Genomic DNA, 18,215 nt, shown 5'->3' on the forward strand with positions numbered 1-18,215 from the left:
GCCTGAGTGCAGCATGAAACAGTATTTGCCAGACAGCTGTATGTTACAGAGAATGTACAATCTTTGGGCCTTGTCCAATCCTCTTCTGTGTAGTTCTCAGAACACGGAAAACATGGTAAATTTTATACATATATAGGTACATCTCTGTGTACTTACAGAGAGTTAAGAATTTATTCTCAGAGCTATGAACACATTCTACATATAAATAATGCATGGCCTAGACAGAACCCATGAGCGTGCATGCATTTTATATAGCAACAGGGTGAACTGGGAGTATGTCTGCCTGACCCAGGCAAGGTTAATACAAGATCACTTGTCTGTACCTTGTGAGCAACACTCCTAACAGTTTCCATGTTAATTTTCACACCTGTATCTGTTAGGCTTTTCGCAATGATGAAAATATCCTTTCAATCTTGGTGCGTTGCTTTTGCCTCTACCAGTCTCACTCCAGACTGACAATGTTACAGCATTGTCCAGCAGCAGCCTCTTCCATGGGAAGGATCTCCTGTTGTTACCCATCTCTATTTTGAAACTGTGAACTCCTGTTTAAAGCACTACCAAAGAGTTTTTGCAAGATACCACTGTAAAACTTGCTTAAAAGTCACAGAGAAAGCTCAACATGGAAGAGACTTTCAGTGAGGATCAGACTCTTAACACAACGTTATTCCATGGTTCATCTTTTGAACAGGAGATTTTTTTGTTTGGCGAGTGAGATGGTGTGGCAGTAATGTTTCCATTCTGTAGGATGATGGACCTGTTCACTAATACACACAATTCATTTTTTTTCTAAGTCCTTTTATTTCAAAAGGTGTGGAGAAACACATCAGAGCTTTAATAAATTGTCTTGCAGGTCTTTTATGTGTTAGAGAAGTAACCCTTTCAGATAATGCCTTCTTTATGTCTCACTGCTGAACCAGCTGAATTGTATCAATGCTTTTGTCACGGTGCGACTTCCACCTGTTCCACCGTGATTCGAATGCTTGTGGGTTTTCATAAGCAATCCCAGGTGCTCATCTCTTCTTGTTAAGAGGAGTGGGTCGAGCCCTAGGAAGTTTTTCCATAGTGGAAATCTTCCATAGTTGTAACCACATAGCCCTCTTACAAACACGTAAGTTTTTTAGATAATATTTTAAATACTCGGTTTATTTTGATTTTTTTCGCATTTGTTGGGTCAGTTCATTCCTGTTTGGGCAGATTTCTGCTATTATAAAGAAAGGTTGTCCTGAGAACACATTTGATGCTATGCTACTTCAGACATTTCTCATGCCTAAACTTTCTTTACTGGAAATCAGCTTAATCCTTAACTTTCTAATCAGATGTTGTGCAGTAAATATCACAGTAGTGAAAATATTTTATAAACCAATTTTCTCATGTACGTTTTTGAACTTTATGGTTATGTGACAAAAAATAGTTGAACTAAGTGCACGTTGATGTCTGGTCCCCAATCAAGAATGTATGTTCTCAAAGCAAATTCCAAGACAGTCTTTGGGATGGAAAAAAATTAAGTTCCCCTTTTATTGCCAAGTGCTTGAGATTGTTTTGGACAAGGTACTACTCAGCCTATTTTTAATGACAAAAATAGAGAGTTACAAAGGAGTGAATATTTCTACTGTTTAGGAACTGGAGTAGAAAAAAAAATATGAATTTCCTTCAAATAACAAGGATGTATTTTAGCTGCAAATTTGCACTCTCCTTTGCAAAATCTTGAGGGATTTGACTATGTCCTATGTTAATAAAATAAGATCTTATAATCCAAACTGGACATTAAGTGATTGCACATATTATTTAATAGACTACTCTGTTGTGGAATCTTTGTAAAGTCTGTGTTAAGAAATTCTTCACAAAGACAGAAGACTCAAGGAAAGAAAAAAAATCTTAAAAGGGATGATTTATATGTGACCACCAAAGATCTATTGGAAACCTTTTGCAAATGCTGTTTTGTTTAGGAAAGTATATTCACTGTAAATCTGTGAGCGACTTAAAAGCTTGTGGGAAGAACAAACAGTTGGTGGTGTTCCCAGATTTGCTTGTGAAACCCACCTAGGGTTTTCTTATACTGTGGAAAAATACTCCTACTTCAGCTTGATTTGCTTGCAGTAAATCAGACCTTTTGATTGATTTTATATATTATGCTTTATGCTTTGAGATGAGTGAGTGGAATCCTAAGGAATCCACCCTGGACTGAAGAAAATGATAACGAGTTTGGGAAAGTCTGTACAGTTTGGGGGGTAACAGGGCAGCCTGGGTTATGGAAGTAAGCTGGAAAGTTTTGATCATGGAAGTAACCAGGGGAGTTTTGGACTTTGAGAAGTCCAGCAAAGCAGTTGTTAGAGTCGTCTCCAAAGTGTGGCAGAATTCATCCCGTATCTAGCAGAACTATACAGTTGTGCTTGTCACAAAGCTCCAGAAGGAGGTCACACCATGAACAGCACATAGTAAATTAAATGGAAGTTTTCCCAGATTTTCACGAAGTCACTTTGTAGTGCTCTGAAGTATTCAAAGGCATGTCTGTTTGCTTGCCAGCTCATAAACGCTTGTCATTCATGTCCTTAACAAGGCCAGCAGGTCAGAACTGCCTGGATTGTATTTTTAAGACAGTTAGACAGGCATGCTGAGATTTGTCCATTTGATGTAATTTATATCAAGCTGGTGCTTGTTTCCAGCATAGACCCCCTAGATGGAAGAGCTTCTTGGAATACGTTCAAAAGACCTCACAGATTATCTCATATCTTCACTATTTATTCAGTGTCAGATCAACTGTCTTTTCCCTGCTTTTCCCCTAAAGGGGAGAACTTGACACTCTAGAGAGGTTAGTTTTTATCTCTGTTGGTACATATATCATTTTTCCACCCACCTGTCCCCAAGCTCTTCAAGAAAATGTCTCACTCTTAACACTGCAGTGGCGTGAGAGCGAGGAGCAGCGAGACTAGCTCTGCTCTTGTGTGTTGGTCTGCGCTTGGATGGCTGTGACGACATCAGCAGCTCTCTTATTGTGTTAACTGGTTCCTTCAAACAGTATTTCTCAATTTCAGTTCCTGGCAGTGTCCATTTCCCACCTAATACAGATGACAAAATCGAAACAGATCCTGCAATAGAACAGAATTTCCAGCCATGTCTTGACAAAGATAACAAACTGGAGCCCGGATTTCCCTGTTCCCAGAAGCTACCTCCATAATGCCTGAGCCCAAAAAGATTTGTGGGCCATTTGTGTCCACCCACAAAAATGTTTCTTACAGTGCCCAAATGTTTTAATCAAGTCTTCCTCCAGCAACTGATTTTAGCAAACCTAATGGCCTGATGCTTTCTCAGACCTTAAACGGTCTCTGACTATGCTTTTAGTGTAGAGAAACCCATCTTTCCTCCCTGCTCGTGTCCGTGCTTGCTGGCCCTGGTTGGAAGCTGATGACAACACTGTGCCTTCCCTCCTGGGTTACATGCTTTGTACCTTTTGAAGTTCTTCAGAATTAACATTGTGATGAAGAAATTATAAAATCAAGAGTTAAAGCTCACATAGGGGTTTGACATAGCTATTGAAATAGTCATGAGAAGGTTTGTGAGCTGTGACTTTGCCTTTATTTGTAGAAACTGTGCTGCAGAAGTATATTGCAAAGTTATATAACAGTGATGTCAGGCTACTGTGATTTAAAAATGCATTTTTCACCACTTTATTTTCCCAGTCATTTTAGTCCCACAATTCATCAAGGGATATGGCAGTTCTGGGCTGTGAATCTTGCTATGAACATGTTCTTAATTGTAAAAGTTGGTGATTCTTCATCTGTAACACAATTCTAGCACAGTGCCAGTTGATATTTTTCAGAGAAGGTTGACTTCTAGAATTGCTGTTTTTTTTCAGAAGCAAAATATTTCCCAGGCAGTTAAACTTTTCAAATTACTTCTGTATGTGTGAAAGGAGGTGGGCAAAAATCTTTTGTGGTGTTAGTTTTTCTCTGTATTACCTGCTAATGAACTACCTTTTCCATTTGTTTCTATTACCAAGATAGAAGTTTAGCATTTTTAGGCATCATGCACTAGCTGAAGAAAGCAAATGCCTATTGTTTTGCAGTGTTCAGAAGACTGTGGCAAAGGGATCCAGAAAAGAACAGTGACATGCACAAATTCTCAAGGAAAGTGTGATGCAGCCACAAGACCAAGAGATGAGGAAGAGTGTGAGGATCACACAGGCTGTTACGAATGGAAAACAGGAGATTGGTCAAAGGTAACAGTGAATGCTACTATTTTCTTCCCAGGTAAAAAGCTGTTCAGAGTGCCATGCTTGTGTGTGCAGTGTCTATTCTTCAGTTTCAATTTAAATATTTGAAAAGGAAGGCGTTAATTGATTCTGACTGTAGATTTTGCTGGGATTAAAACTTTTCCCTTAGTATGACTCTAACATTGCAACACAGACATATGGATGTGACAGCAAGTTTTAGAGAAGCATTCTAGAAACAGGATAGAAGGTGCATTAATTGACAACTTAATCCTCCAAAGGCAAAACTTGCACAAACATTCACTTTTTTGCCAATAAAAATTCCCACCACAGAGCAAAACTAACTCATCAACTGAGCCATTGCTGTCCGAAAGTTCCTTTATAAGTGATGCTCAGCCTGCTTCCTTGTTTGGATAAATGAACTCCAAACAGCCCTGGCTATCAGATTGAATTCTGCAGAAAGGAGTTTGTCAGCAGCATCTTGCAGGAAGGAGCACAGAGAATTAAGGAGGGGACCCTTGTCTAGTCTGGGGAAGTTAAAAGGAAAATAGCAGAAGTCTGATTTCTTTGAACACCTGTGTGTTAAAAATTCGCGATTATAAACCTAGTCATTGAGGAAAAAGGGGAATCTTTAAAGGAGATTGTGGTGAGAGTTTTGTCTCCCCAAAACATAAGTACAGATCTGAGAAGAGAGAACATGGGGAGAGCAATCCTAAGGGACACAAGTCAGCTCAATAGTGTGCTTTGGGCTTCCAGGCCAGGATAGTGCGACTGGGGTCTGGTTCCTCAATCTCAAGGAGAGATTTGCGTGCCCGTTAGGGGAAGGAAGAGTCCCAGGGCTTTGGAAAGCCAAATAGAGTGATGGAATCCGTAAGATACTATCCTAACAGCAGCCCTCAGAAACCATATGCATTCAGAAAAGGTTGAGCCAACCTGCACATAGGAGATCTGGAATTGAACCTGGTCATAGGAAGACCTTGTTTGGGAGAAAAGAAGCCCAGTCCGAAACAAAACAATACTTATGCCTTAATCTTCTTATTTCATAGATAATAAATCTGAAGATGTGGGAGAACTGTAGTTACCCTGAATACTACTGGGGGAAGTGCAGGGAAACCCTAGTAGATTTGCCCAGAGGCAGAGCACTCACAGCTGAATTCAGTTCCCGTGCAGGTCTTGCAAACAGCACACTGTTTCGTTAGCACAAATACAAGACTAAAGCTGCGCAGCCGAATTTCATGCTGTGTAGAGAACTACACAGCACAGTCCAGTCCCAGACTTACTCCAGCTGCCTGAAATGAAAGCGAGCCATCATTTTAAATGAAGAGCCAAAACCATCGGTACACACCTGAGGCCAAGATTTTGCCCTCACTTACTCCAACTTGTACTTAATATCTCCAGTGACACCAGTGGAAGTCATTCCTGGTTGGAGTAAACCACAGCAAAGTCTGCTCTATATTTGCATTGAGATCTTAAAGTTACAGGTAGTTTTGCTTGGGAAGGGGCCTGACAGTGTAAGAAACTTACATTTTGTTGTTCCTAAAGCATCTTTACATTACTAACTTGATGTTTGCATAAAGGACTGAAATTTCCCAGGAATATTATATTCCAATTTGGTTTTATCTTATCTTTGTTACTGTGCTATTCTTTAAACGGAAAGCCTACTTTCTGTTCTGGAATGTACGGCATGCGCAGAAACCACTGGGATACAGTAGGAGCATTTTACTTTCCAAAAACCAAACTCCAGCAAGCAAACTCTGGTGAAATAGAAGGCCATGATGGGTAAATTGGCTTATCTGCAATTGCATTTTTTTACATTATGATTAGGAATTAAAAATATTTATAAGTATACTCTTTTATAGATAGATGGATTTAATGGTGTCAGTGCTGGAGAATGCATTAGGAACCTGCCACATAAAAAAGGTCTGTGTTTATGCTGAGCCAGGAATTTGTATCACAGAATGTTTAGAGTATTGAACATTATTTTATTCATAACCTGGCACACAGAATCTGTGTGAGCTGGCCAAAACAAACAGTTCCTCTGTGTTAACAGGTGAAATAACATTATTTATTTATTTGTGGAATTTTAAAACATCTTGGCATACAAATTGACCTGGATTCTCTTTATAGGGAAGAATATGAAATAATTGTGTATTCACTGATTACATGGATTGAAAGTTGAGTATTATATAAATGGTTCCCATCTGATAAAGATGTTGGCTTTTTGCTGGAGAGGTTGTAATCATACATTGGTCACAGTAAATAGTGTTGCTGATGGATTTAGCATCTGCATGTGAGCAGGGTAGGATCAGTGCAAAATTACTTGTTACTTGCAATACTTGACTCTGGGCCAGGATCGTCCCTCTGCACAAGGGCACAAAAACTTAGGCACAGCATATATAGACTGCTTCTTGCTGTAGAAAGCTTGTGCCAGCTCTCTGCTACCCAGGAATTTCACCCTGTGCGAGTCCAGCAGGATGTGCTTGGACTTAGATTTGGATTACAATGAGCATTTAAAATTTTATACTTAGTGTTTAATTCCGACTCTACCCTGAGATCACACAGGTTGCTTTTAAAACCAAAGACTCCACTGGATTATTAGTAAAAAGGTATGGGTCAATATAGTCTTTCTAAGGAAATTTATTATTCTAGAAACAGAGAGCTGAAGTGTTTTGTGTGACTTTCATTTTTTTGCACATCCTGACACTAATTAGGAATTTAGCCAGGGGCTTCCAGAACATTTGATGCAGGGCTCCAACCTAGGGAGAGCAACCTCTATAGCTCTCAGCAGCTCCTCTGCAGTACTGTCAACATAAAAATATTCATCCTTTAAGAAGAAACACAAAGTGTGAGGCAGTTAGATTACAATAAACTTTGTAAAATCCACACTTTCAGGGTAAAATTCCATTGTAAAACATTGTTGCCAGTGCTGTAAATCTCTGTGAGAGCACTTTGTGCTGACTTAAAATGGAAACTTTTTCTGGTGCTCTCAGAACAAGCAACAACTTTTCAAAATTCCTGCATTGTACCTTTTCTATTTATTGTTACGATTCATCAGGATGCAAAATATAATGAACATTAGTAATTAAAACAAGGAGGGTTGATGCTTTGTGTGCAAACAGCTTCTTGCATGGTGGCACTGCTGATGCACTGCCTCCAGTCCTTCACTTTCCCAGACTCTGATCATTAATACATATCAAGCAGTCTCATTAGAAAGGGGCAAATCCTCATTGAAAAAATCAATTCCAGAGACACGTTCTATAAAGAACAGGCCAGAGTATTTGGGTGGTAATAGCAGACCATTATTTTGATATTATTAGTAGTATTATTTAGCGGCGAATACACAGCTTGTGTGCATAAGAAGACAGGTGGGTCCCTCACAGTCCAATACAAATAATTTGCCTCCAAGCAGAGCCCTGTGGGTGCAAACAAGAGCTCCTGTGGCAGACACAGGATGGGGCCTGTGGGATGCTTGTCCCGTGTGATATGTTGGATGCTGGTGCAGTTAGAAGGTGCAGGAATGGGCAGTGGGAAAACGTGCAGAGGTGGGGAGGACGAGTGGCAGTTTGGTGTTCTCAGGGCCCAAATCCCCCTCTGTGCAGCAGAGCTGAGGGCTGGAGGACAAGCTTCATTCCCTGGTCTTAGTAACTGCTGTGCAGCCATTGCCTGTGTGTATGTTAAAGAAGAGGGATCTTGTTCCCCTTTGCCTGTTTGAAGATGTCTCCTTACTGCATTTTAGGGCTGTGGGAAGAGTTGGGAGCTAACAGAGCGGCCTTACCAGGCAGGCTGGGCTGTGGTATCTTTGTGCTCCCGAAGTACTTGCAGTTTATTCCATGCAACCTGTGATGAACTGCTCCATCTAATTCAGTTTGCAAAAACACAGAGCCAGGTCCATAAAATTATTTAAATGCCTTCAGAGTTACCCTTGTTAGACCAGCACTTGAGATTAACAGACTCTGTAATGTAGTTCAAAAGACAGTATAATGTTCTATTACAAATAACCATGATAACCTCTATTCATGGGGCTGTTGAACTTCCATCTTGTCTATTGCAGCTTCTCTCTTAAACATCTGAAGTTAAAGGGATATAACTATCGTGTTTATTATCATGGACAAATGCAGAATTAGTGAGCATTGCAACTAAAACATTTCCAGCTCAGGAGTCTTTGAGCCTAGCAGATTGCATAGTAGGAGATCCACTGAATATATTCAACCTGAAACTATCATTTTTTTTACTGTTGCCTGGATTCTTCAGATTTGCAATTCATTATATCATTTTTTATATATGATGCAATGTAGAAATGTGAATCGAAACCATCTCCCATTCAAGCTTCTCTTCCAAAAGGAAATTCCACATCCAATTTGTGTTCAGTTAAAGAAACAAACATCTTGCATGCTCTTTCCAGTTTGACATAGTTCTTCCATGTTTGAAATCTGAGCTGTTAAATGTTCTAGCACTGGAATAAAATTTACATTGTTATTGTAGCTGCTAATTAAAAGAACGTACACAGGTTGCTTCCCAAGACTTGCCTCAAGTGCTTGGGTTGTCGAAAATACGCCCCTCGTTTCTTTAGCAGGACAGTAATTCGTTCTTTCATGATGAATTGTCATAACTTAAAGTATTTTGCTTACAAAGCTTATGTTAAAGGTTACTTTCCTGCAAAGAAGGCAGGCACCTAATGATGAGAATGTGTCTTGATGGATGTGGCTCTTGCTTGCTGCAAAGCGCAGCGGCCTGTGCCAGCTCATGGTGCAGGTCCAAATGTACAGGCCAACACTGTAGTTTCCTGCAGTTCTTCTCCAGTTGGCTTACGGACTGTTTGACGGTGTGACTGGAGGCAGAAGATTATATGTGGAGAGCAGTTTTACAGAAGCCTTTTTTGGATTTTTCTTCATTTCCAGTTTTACTTAATTATTTCACTGTTCTATATGCCTCAGCCTACTCTATTTCTGCCTTGTGATTGAAGTATATTATATTTTGAACCAACAGCACAGAGTGGTCCAGGGTTCCCAGTTTCACTTTTTTTGGCTATTCTGCTTTTAACTGGTATTATATCAAGGAAGGTAAAATTACAAGCAAGATACTCTAACTCAGTCATTAGTGCTGACTTTCACAAGGGTGCATTTTCAGCTTTGTGGACGGAAATCTAGACATGAAACTTCTGTCCCTTAGGCAACAATTTAGCTCATTACCCTATTACATTACATAGCCCATGAAAAGATTTTTAGAAGAAACATACATAGTTCACTAACAGAAGCCTTGTAATATATTGGCTTTGCCATATTTTTTCTTTGCAGTTACAGTAGATGCTCTGTAAATGCTAAGACCTGTATTAATCTCAGATAACCAGATGTAAATTCAGGGTAACTGTCTTTCATTCTTTCCTACGATCCATTGGCCACGAGCCATGGATCTCACTCAACTCATTGGTTCAGATATCAATCTTGCCTACATTAGTATAAATCCAGATTAATTCAGCCGTTTGAGTTACTGCAGGCTTATGCCAATGGTATTCAGGTTGGAATCTGAGCTGCTGGACTGCGCATGATCTTCAGGTCTTGTGTAGTAATTCTGCAGATTCCTGTTCTCAGGTGAAAACAAAAATCACTGACATAGTAAGTTGAACTTCATTGGATAGAAAGAAGGAAAATAGAGGAAAAAATCTTCTCTATGACTTCACATTTTGAGTAGCCACCTGGCACAGCTTTCTCTGGATTCATGATTGCAGAAACTGCAAACTACTGGTAAGGATCAGCTTGGCAAAGTGTGATGTTAAAAAAGATGCTTGTTGCCAAATAGTGTCAGTAGTGATAATGCACATTTGAAAAACTGCCTATAGCCACCTGCCCTCCCTGGACATCAATAGCTGCCAATTTCTTTACAGTGTTTTACTCAGCCTATGAAATGCTGGCTACAGGTTCGCATCCCAGGAGAATATTAACAATGGGGAGGAAAAAATCTAATTTCCTATAAGAAAAATCCTGGGTTTGTGCCAGACGTTGAGGTGTTTCATACTGAAGATCAGCAGCCATTAATCACAATGGTGGTAACAGCAATTCTGTAATTGCAAATTAATTATTTTGGCAGGATTGCAGCAGATTGCATTCTATAAGAGATAAGAATGCTAACTTCACAGTATGCAAAGAAACATTTTTTTTCAAAAAACACTCTGCAGTCTTCCAGTGCCAGGAAGACATGTTTTCCAAGTTGCAATGTTTGGGAACATCAAAAAAAAATCCTCCATCCGCCTCGCGTTTAATGATAACTCACATTACATGATAAGAAGAGCAAATCAAGGACAGCTGTAGTTTGAGAGGTGTATTCAAAGCTGTTTTAAGTATAGAAGCAAACTGTCCGTTGTTCTAATATTCATTACAAGTTCATGGCTTGACTGCCATCTGTTTATGATAAACCACGGACAACTTGTTAATTCTTCATAAAGTTCACAGCTAAGTTCATCTCTTTCGACCTTGGAGAAGATTTGTTGTTGTTGTTGCGTTCAGAAGAAGGCTCCCCAGGAGGGACAGTCACCTAGAATGGCCATCACAACATCACAGCTGACAGGCCCTTTCGTGTCTCTTGCTCACTTTGGCTCAGCAAACGATCTGATGACTTAGGGCATTCAGCAGCGTAGCTGGACATTGATGTTGGCGAGTTGTCCGTAGGCCTCACTGATGCCAGTCAGTTGTTCTCCAGAAGGTGGGAGATGTGGATATGATGGGACAGGACCCAGCAAGTTTCAGTATTCCAACTTTCTGCTTTCCTGGGTTTAGATGCGACCAGGAGCCAGCGCTCACCAGAGTATGCTGAATCCAAACACTGCCCTGTGGACTGCTCAAAGTCATACAGCAAGTACCACTTCCCCACAGTTTATTCCTCTGGTCAGCCAGCTGTCACAGCTTAAATTCAACATATTCCTGGGCAGGGGATGAAAACTAATACCCCAAACTCGGTTCTATCAGCAGGAGTCATTTCTGAATTCAGGAAAGCTGGTACAGCCCGTTAGAAAGGGAAATGAGAAGCCTTTGCTCTGTCTTTCTCAAGTAGAAGTTACCCTCCCGAGTTGTGATGTGCTTTCACTTAACCTTTGTTGGGGAAAAGCCTGGAATAAAACAGGTATCACTGCACAACCACCCTCATGTTTGTCTTACAAAGCAGAAACCACATCTCTCTTCTGCTGCAATGAAATGAATTTTGTTTTAGGGTTATGGGCCCATCACTGACCCACCAAAGTCAGTGACCAACTCCCGTTGACTTACTGAGATGAATCCCACCACTTCCTCTCCTTGAGCTTCTGTCCTTTAGCTGTGCTAAAGGTTATCATCAGAGAAGTAAGGAGTGCATCCTGGCCCTGAAACAAGTTGGAGTTGCTCTGTAGTCTTGTGTTCACTGCCGGCCATGCAGGTGAGCCTGGGCAGGAAAGCAAAGAGCAGTGACACCCGCGCTGGCCACATGGGTCCCTGTGGGCCTGGAGCTGCAGGAACTGATGTCTCCTGCTCATGCCTTTGAGGCAGTGCCTGCGTCTTGTTCACAGCACAGCTAGCACAGCCCATCTCAGCTGGAGTTTCTGGGAACATCCTAGTACAAATTAGTTTGAAGACTGTTTAAGAAGAGGGAATGTGCTGGAGGAAGGCAACATTCACCGGTGTTTTGTTTGAAGTGGAGGACTTTCTATCAGAGTGTTATTGTCTCATGTTCCAATTCAGCCTCCAGTGCTCCTATTAATTGGAAGAATAGCTTACTCTTTTTTAATATTTTTATTTAAAGCTCTGCTTCATTAAGTGCATTTTTTTTCTGATGGGGAATTAAAGCCTCCCACCAAGATCAATGGTTTTTTAATGGGATTCCATTGTGACTGTTACTTCTTTTTTTAATGTGGAAAAGAAGCAAGCATGAAAGACAAGCCTGTGCAAATATTGGCATTCATTTTTCTCTGCTAATCCAAGATGCTGATACAGTGTCTTGAATCATATCTTTAAAAAGATGAACAGTAGGTAATTCAAAGTTTAAAGCTTGTGCTACCCAACTGAAGAGCATTTTTTGCCCCTCAAATCTTCCTGACATGCAGTAGGTATTCCTAGCAGGGATTGCTGTTATTTTGCAATCCTTACAACAGCCTTTGGAGATTTTTAACGACCACTGAAGCATTAAGGTGACAATTTTCCAGAACTCCTTTAAATTAGCATCAACTTTCATGTCAGATGTTTTTTGACTATGCAGAGAGATGCAGTGCAGTGTTAGTTCAGCATCACACATTTGAGAACTGTGTGGCTCCCTGTCCAGAGGAACCTAAGGCAGGATTGAGATGACACAGATGAGTGGTCTCTTGCTGAAGTTAAATAAACTTTAATAATTGTTTTAAAATATATCACATTTAGGTACCAAAGATGGTTAAGTGATGAGTAACTAAGATGGTTGTTGGCAGAACTTAGGTTCACAAGATGTTCTTTTGGTGTGGGACTATGTGTAGTGCATAAAAAACATTGCTTAGCACAGGCCTCAAAACTTGCTGTGGGAGTCGTGGGAGTCCTCAGGCCATTGTCCTGAGTCGAGCTATGTGATCCCATGGTTACATAGTTGTCTATGACCATCTAGTTTCCCTAAAGTTAGCTCAAGTATGCCTGTTAGGTAAGGTGTTAGCATGATTTTCCTTAAGTCAGTCCTTAAGTTAGCATGATTTCCTTAAGTTTATCAAGGTGGAATAGTATGGAGGATTTGCAGATTGTATGTGCTCCAGATTGAAGCAAGACATGCTTGCTGGCAAGCTGGATTATGGCACTTCATCGGTGATAACATTCACGTCACATCTTTGCTTTTATTACTTAGAGCTCTTGAAACACACATTGAAGGCTCCCAAGAGGTGAACAGGTGACAAATTAAATGGCATTTCCTCATTACCACCCACCTGGGCTACATTGCCCACGTACTTAGGGGCACTGTCACTACCCAGAGTATTCATGTATTCAGCTTTTAGTCTCTGAACTCTCTGTACACAATAGAACTTTTCAGAAGAGTAAAGTCAAGCTTAATTACACAGCGAGGCATGCTGGTGAGGTCTTGCTCCTTAGGGTCATGCAGTTTGAAAGCACAAAACTGCTGCAGGCAGTTTACAAAGATTTCTCCTCTCCTTCTAAGATACTGTCACATCAGGTGTGAGGATTTTCTGCTATAATTTATTGTTTCTTCCATATTGATCAGAAGAACAGGCTTTTTTTTTTTTGCTTTAGTTAAATTAAACAAATCAGTCATTTCACTAAAGTTTCCAAATGAAAGCTTGTTGTAAGCAAGACCAGATACGTTCTCTTTACAGGCATGTGGTTTGAAAAGAAAAAAAAAAGTAAAAGAACAAGGAAGCTTGAAAAACAGCTTACAGTTTGCTTTGGGCTAATTAGATACTATCAGCAAAAAGACAAAAATTTCTTTCTTTTGCATGATGCCATAGTGAAAGTTGACCTGGTGTTTGTGGAAGCGTGTTGCATGCTGCTTTTCAGTTAAAACTTCAGAGTTTAAATTAACAATATTTATAAAAAGCCTGCTGTGAAGGTGTGTGGAGCACTGACTTTCAGAGCACACACATGTATATTATTAAAGTCCTGGGAACAGAGCAATTACAGGATATTTGTCATTCATCTCTGATGCTGTTTTGGAATGTTATTAATAGGAACTTGCCTTGCTTGCTTTCTGACTTTCATAGAGGCAAGAAAAGAGACCCCAGGGGGAAAATCTCTCCCCTTTCCTAACGCCTTGAATACTTGAACTCTGAAGTCAGTAAAGCATGACTATCTCTCAATATTAGAGCTTTAGCCATAGTGTTATCCTTGGCTTTGGCATCTTTCAGCAAACTGGGGACAAACCAGTATCTCGAAACATCAGATGGACACGGAAAGAAGGAAAACATCTTGCCTTCAGCTCAGTTATCATTGTTATCTTGAGCTCTCTGTCTTCAGAAGAGAGGAACCTTTTGAATGTTTTGGGTACATCCAGAACTGGCTGAAGGGATGCCCCAGCTGTATGCTGAAAGCAACAAATCTCTGGTGTTTAAAAATAAAAATAAGTATTTCTAATGGTGACACATGCCTGAATACATCCCTGCCAGGCCAGCAGTCCTCCCCATTACCCCATCCAGTTCTGAGCACAGCCTTTCCTCTGTAGTGTTAAATCTACATTGTTTTTCTGTCCCCATAAACCCTCAACCCTGGCGTTCTTTGGGTTGCTCCCTTTTACATGTTCCTCCAGCTGCCCAAGGACATCCCTGCCCTGGCTTCATTCAGACCTGTTTCAGTCTCCTCCTCTGGCTATCTTTTGCAGATCAGGTGTTGATGAAGTCTTCGACAGATCTCAGCACTTACTGTAAATTCATGCTATTTTAATACCTAATATTTTCCTGAGGCATTTGCTTTCAAAGCAATTAGACATCTGTCTTCACCTTTGGTAGATTTCAAGCTTTCATATCAGTATCCTAGGGTGGAAATAGCATTCCAGTTGAAAAATCATAGTTTGGTCTTACGGTTGGAGTTTTTCAGTGAGTAAATCTTCTTTAAGCTGATGAATGCAGCTGCTGCCTTGAGAATTTGTGAGTTTATTTCCTTCTGGATATCCCCACTGGCTTGCAGGCTACTGCCAAGGAATGTGAATGGAGGCATTTTTTGTATTCTTTTTGCCTTCTCGTGCCGTGTTTGAACTGGGAGCTACTAGGGTTCTCATCGGGTTCACTTTTCATAATTCCTTCCATTAACCCCTCTTTGGTGCAGTGTCGAGCGGTTCTTAGGTCCTTGCGTGTTGGTCGATTTCCTATTGACAATGGCTGTATTATCAGGAAAATCTGCATCCTTTAGTGCCTTGTGGTTAAGCCACGTAGTTTGCATATGCATTTTTTTGATAGTGGTGTCACTGACAGTGTCTAATAGAAGGGAAAAAATGCTGCTTTGTCCCACACCGCTGTCTATATTCAACCCCTTGCCTGAATCCCCAGCTTCCCAGCCTAAGCAAGTTGCTGGAGGATTTTCTTGCACTGCCTGAAACACAGCATAGTTGTTAGTTGAGATGCACCCAGCTCTGTACCAGGCTCCTGATGCTCCAGCATCACATATCACTTCACACCATCAAAACAGCACGAGTATTCTGGAGTTTGGTCAATGCTTGTGAGGGCTTCTCAGAACTGCAGAGTATTTTTCTAAATAGCAGCAAAACAACTCAGTACTTGGAAAAATCCGCTCTCCTTTAGCAATATTTTAAATACAGCCAGCGCAGTTCCCCAGTGCAGCAGTGGTACCATGGCAGGGTACCAGCTGACACCGGATCAGAAGTGAAGCGTAACGATGCTTTCAGCCCTTGCCATGCAGCCCACATGCTGCCGTGAGCAGTTTGCTCTCTCTGTCAGTTCTTCCTCTGTTTTCAGGAAGGCTTCAGCAGCTTTTCTTACTGCAGATACTGCATCCAAGCCCAAAGGCCCCGTATCAGAATGCCCAGAGTGAATTTAGCCTTGCAGATGATTCTGTGGGTATACTTCCTTGCTTCTCTGTGAGGGTACTTATTTCCTCAATAAATATTTGGGAACAGAGAGGCTGCAGCAATGCATTCAGCTGGCCAGAGTAGGAGAAAAGGTATTTATGGGAATCTGCTGTTTAGTTGGAGTTTGACTGTTCTGCCTCTTTTAACGATGTCCTCTCTTCTCGGTGTAGTAGGAGTAACAATTTCTTCTTTGTATGTATTTTGTATCTATTCCTATTTCCTATTGAAATTCCTAGGAAAATAGACTATCCAAGTACTGAGTTGAAAATTTTGTCTTAAAATAAGCCAGATGTCCAACCTTCCCTTAGCTGCCAAACCCAAAAGAGTTCAAGAAAGATGTTAAAATCTGTCTTCCTGGCTGTGAAAAACTAATTGCATAGCATAGGTGATGATCCCAGTCTCTGAGGAGAAGAAATAAAACTGCTTCGGGCAAAAACTCTGCTGTTATTTGTGTAGGGATTGGAGTTGGCAGTGCCTGTGGAAAAAATTTTGTTGCTTGCCCTCCTTGCTGGTTAACAAATGCAGAGACAGAAACGCAGACATAGGTAGGTGAGCGTTTGTACATCAGTATGCAAAAACCTTATTCGGGGAGTGTCAAAAGGCCAGAGACAAAAGTTTCAGACCCGCTGTGTTACAGTCATGTCAAGGGGCCCCACGGCCTTGGACAAGTTTCTTTATGCTTCTGCACTACAACTATTCTGTACGTAAGATGGACATAGAATTCACTCTCTTTTCCAAGAGTTTTGTGAGGATTAAGGTTAGTAAAGCACTCTGAAGACTAGAAGTGCCATTGAAATCCTGAGGATTAGAGGTTGCATTTGGCAAAGGGGAAGGGAAAGGACCACATAGTTGAATTTATAACAACAAAAGTTGTTAGCTTTATCTCCAAATGAAGTGATCGTGCCTGACTGGCTTCCAAACCTGCAGAAGTTGCTGAGGGTGCCCGGTGCTGGGAAGCAGCAGAGGGGCAGCCACAACGAACAAAGTGCCTGCATCTCGCCACAGAAAGTGAAGTTACCGGGAGGAGGGTTAAATGAGGGACTTTAAGGATTGTTTTTTGGAATAGTTCATCATACAGCACACAAGCAAAGGACGAGTTCAGCTTAGTCGTAAATACTGTAATCGTTCCTGAAGTGACCAAATTACGATGTAAATTCAATATCTGAATGTCTAAGTGCAAAGAAATGTAAACTAATGTGTTGACACTAAATTGAAATAAGGATGATGAAAAAAATAACCATTTGTTTAAATTTTAGAATTCCAAAATGCATTTAAAACTTTTAATTTAGCATGACTGTTACCTTCAAAATACTTTATAAGAAGGTCTTGGAGGGGCTACGCGATTGGAAGCACAGCGATAAGCAGCTCATCAGGATGGCCTAATGGCAGAGTCCAGCAGGGCATCTGAGCCAGAGACTGTTCAGAATAGGGAAATTTAATCCTAGGGAAATACACTGGGGGAAAGAATAGGAATAAAGAGCAGATGGAGTATAAGGGAGAATTGAAAAAGAAATAAAAATTTGGTGAGTGCATCACCCCCAGTACGAGAGGGACGTGGAGCTGCTGGAGAGAGTCCAGTGCAGGGCTGCAAGGATGATCAGGGGCCTGGAACATCTGCCCTATGAGGAGAGGCTGAGGGAGCTGGGCCTGTTCAGCTGGAGAAGAGAAGGCTGAGAGGGGACCTGAGCAGTGTCTAGAAGTACCTCAAGGGAGGGAGTGAGGAGGATGGGGCTGGCCTCTTTCAGGGGTGGCCACCCCTGAAACTGAGGTAATTCAGAGTAATTCAGGTAAACTACCTGAACTACCTGAAGGTAAAGTTCAGGATAAACCCTGAACTAGAGGTAATGGCCACAAACTGAAACACCAAAAGCTCCACAGGCACTTAAGGAAAAAATTCTTGACAGTGAGGGTGCCAGAGCACTGGAACAGGCTGCCCAGAGAGGTTGTGGAGTCTCCTTCTCTGGAGATCTTCCAAACCCGCTCAGACGCAGTCCTGTGCCACGTGCTCTACCTGCAGGAAGGTTGGACTAGATGATCTCTAGAGGTCCTTTCCAACCTTAACAATTCTATGATTCTATGATCAAAGAGAGGAGAGCAGTTTGATAAACAGTTATTAATATGAATAACTAAAGAAGATAACACAGATTCCTAATAATGTAATTATCTTTGACAACAGGCTTCAGTGATCCTACAGCTCCTCTTAGCCAGAAATAAACTGGGTGATCTGAAGCAGGGCTGCACCAGCTCTGTTTGATGTGGTCCTGTTCATCTCAGCCAGTTTCCGTCAGGCCTTTCACTGACCCACACAGGAAGGAAAAGCTCTCTGTGCTCCAGAACAAGGCTAGTCTTCTTGTATCTGATATCATTTGAGAAGCTGCAAGGGTTGCTTGTGGTATTTCCCAAACAAAATGACCACAGCTTTGCTGGGCTCTCCCCTTAGATGAAAGAGGTGGAGAATTAGGTTTATCCATACATTGTTTTGCCCCAGCTCCTAGTCTTG

The 18,215-nt window shown here is 41.1% G+C and overlaps 1 protein-coding gene across 1 annotated transcript in view; it reads left to right on the forward strand.

The window, feature by feature from the left end:
• Positions 1 to 18,215, forward strand: part of ADAMTS17 (ADAM metallopeptidase with thrombospondin type 1 motif 17) — a 166,718-nt gene that overhangs the window by 144,174 nt on the left and 4,329 nt on the right. Inside the window, exon 20 of the mRNA XM_088527984.1 lies at positions 4,064 to 4,216. Coding sequence (XP_088384110.1) covers positions 4,064 to 4,216 — 153 coding nt within the window. The remainder of the gene's footprint in view (positions 1 to 4,063; positions 4,217 to 18,215) is intronic.

This window comes from Tinamus guttatus, unplaced genomic scaffold, assembly GCF_059628265.1.
Source record: "Tinamus guttatus ecotype Peru unplaced genomic scaffold, ASM5962826v1 Tinamus_guttatus_pri_ptg000004l, whole genome shotgun sequence".
NCBI lineage: Eukaryota > Metazoa > Chordata > Aves > Tinamiformes > Tinamidae > Tinamus > Tinamus guttatus.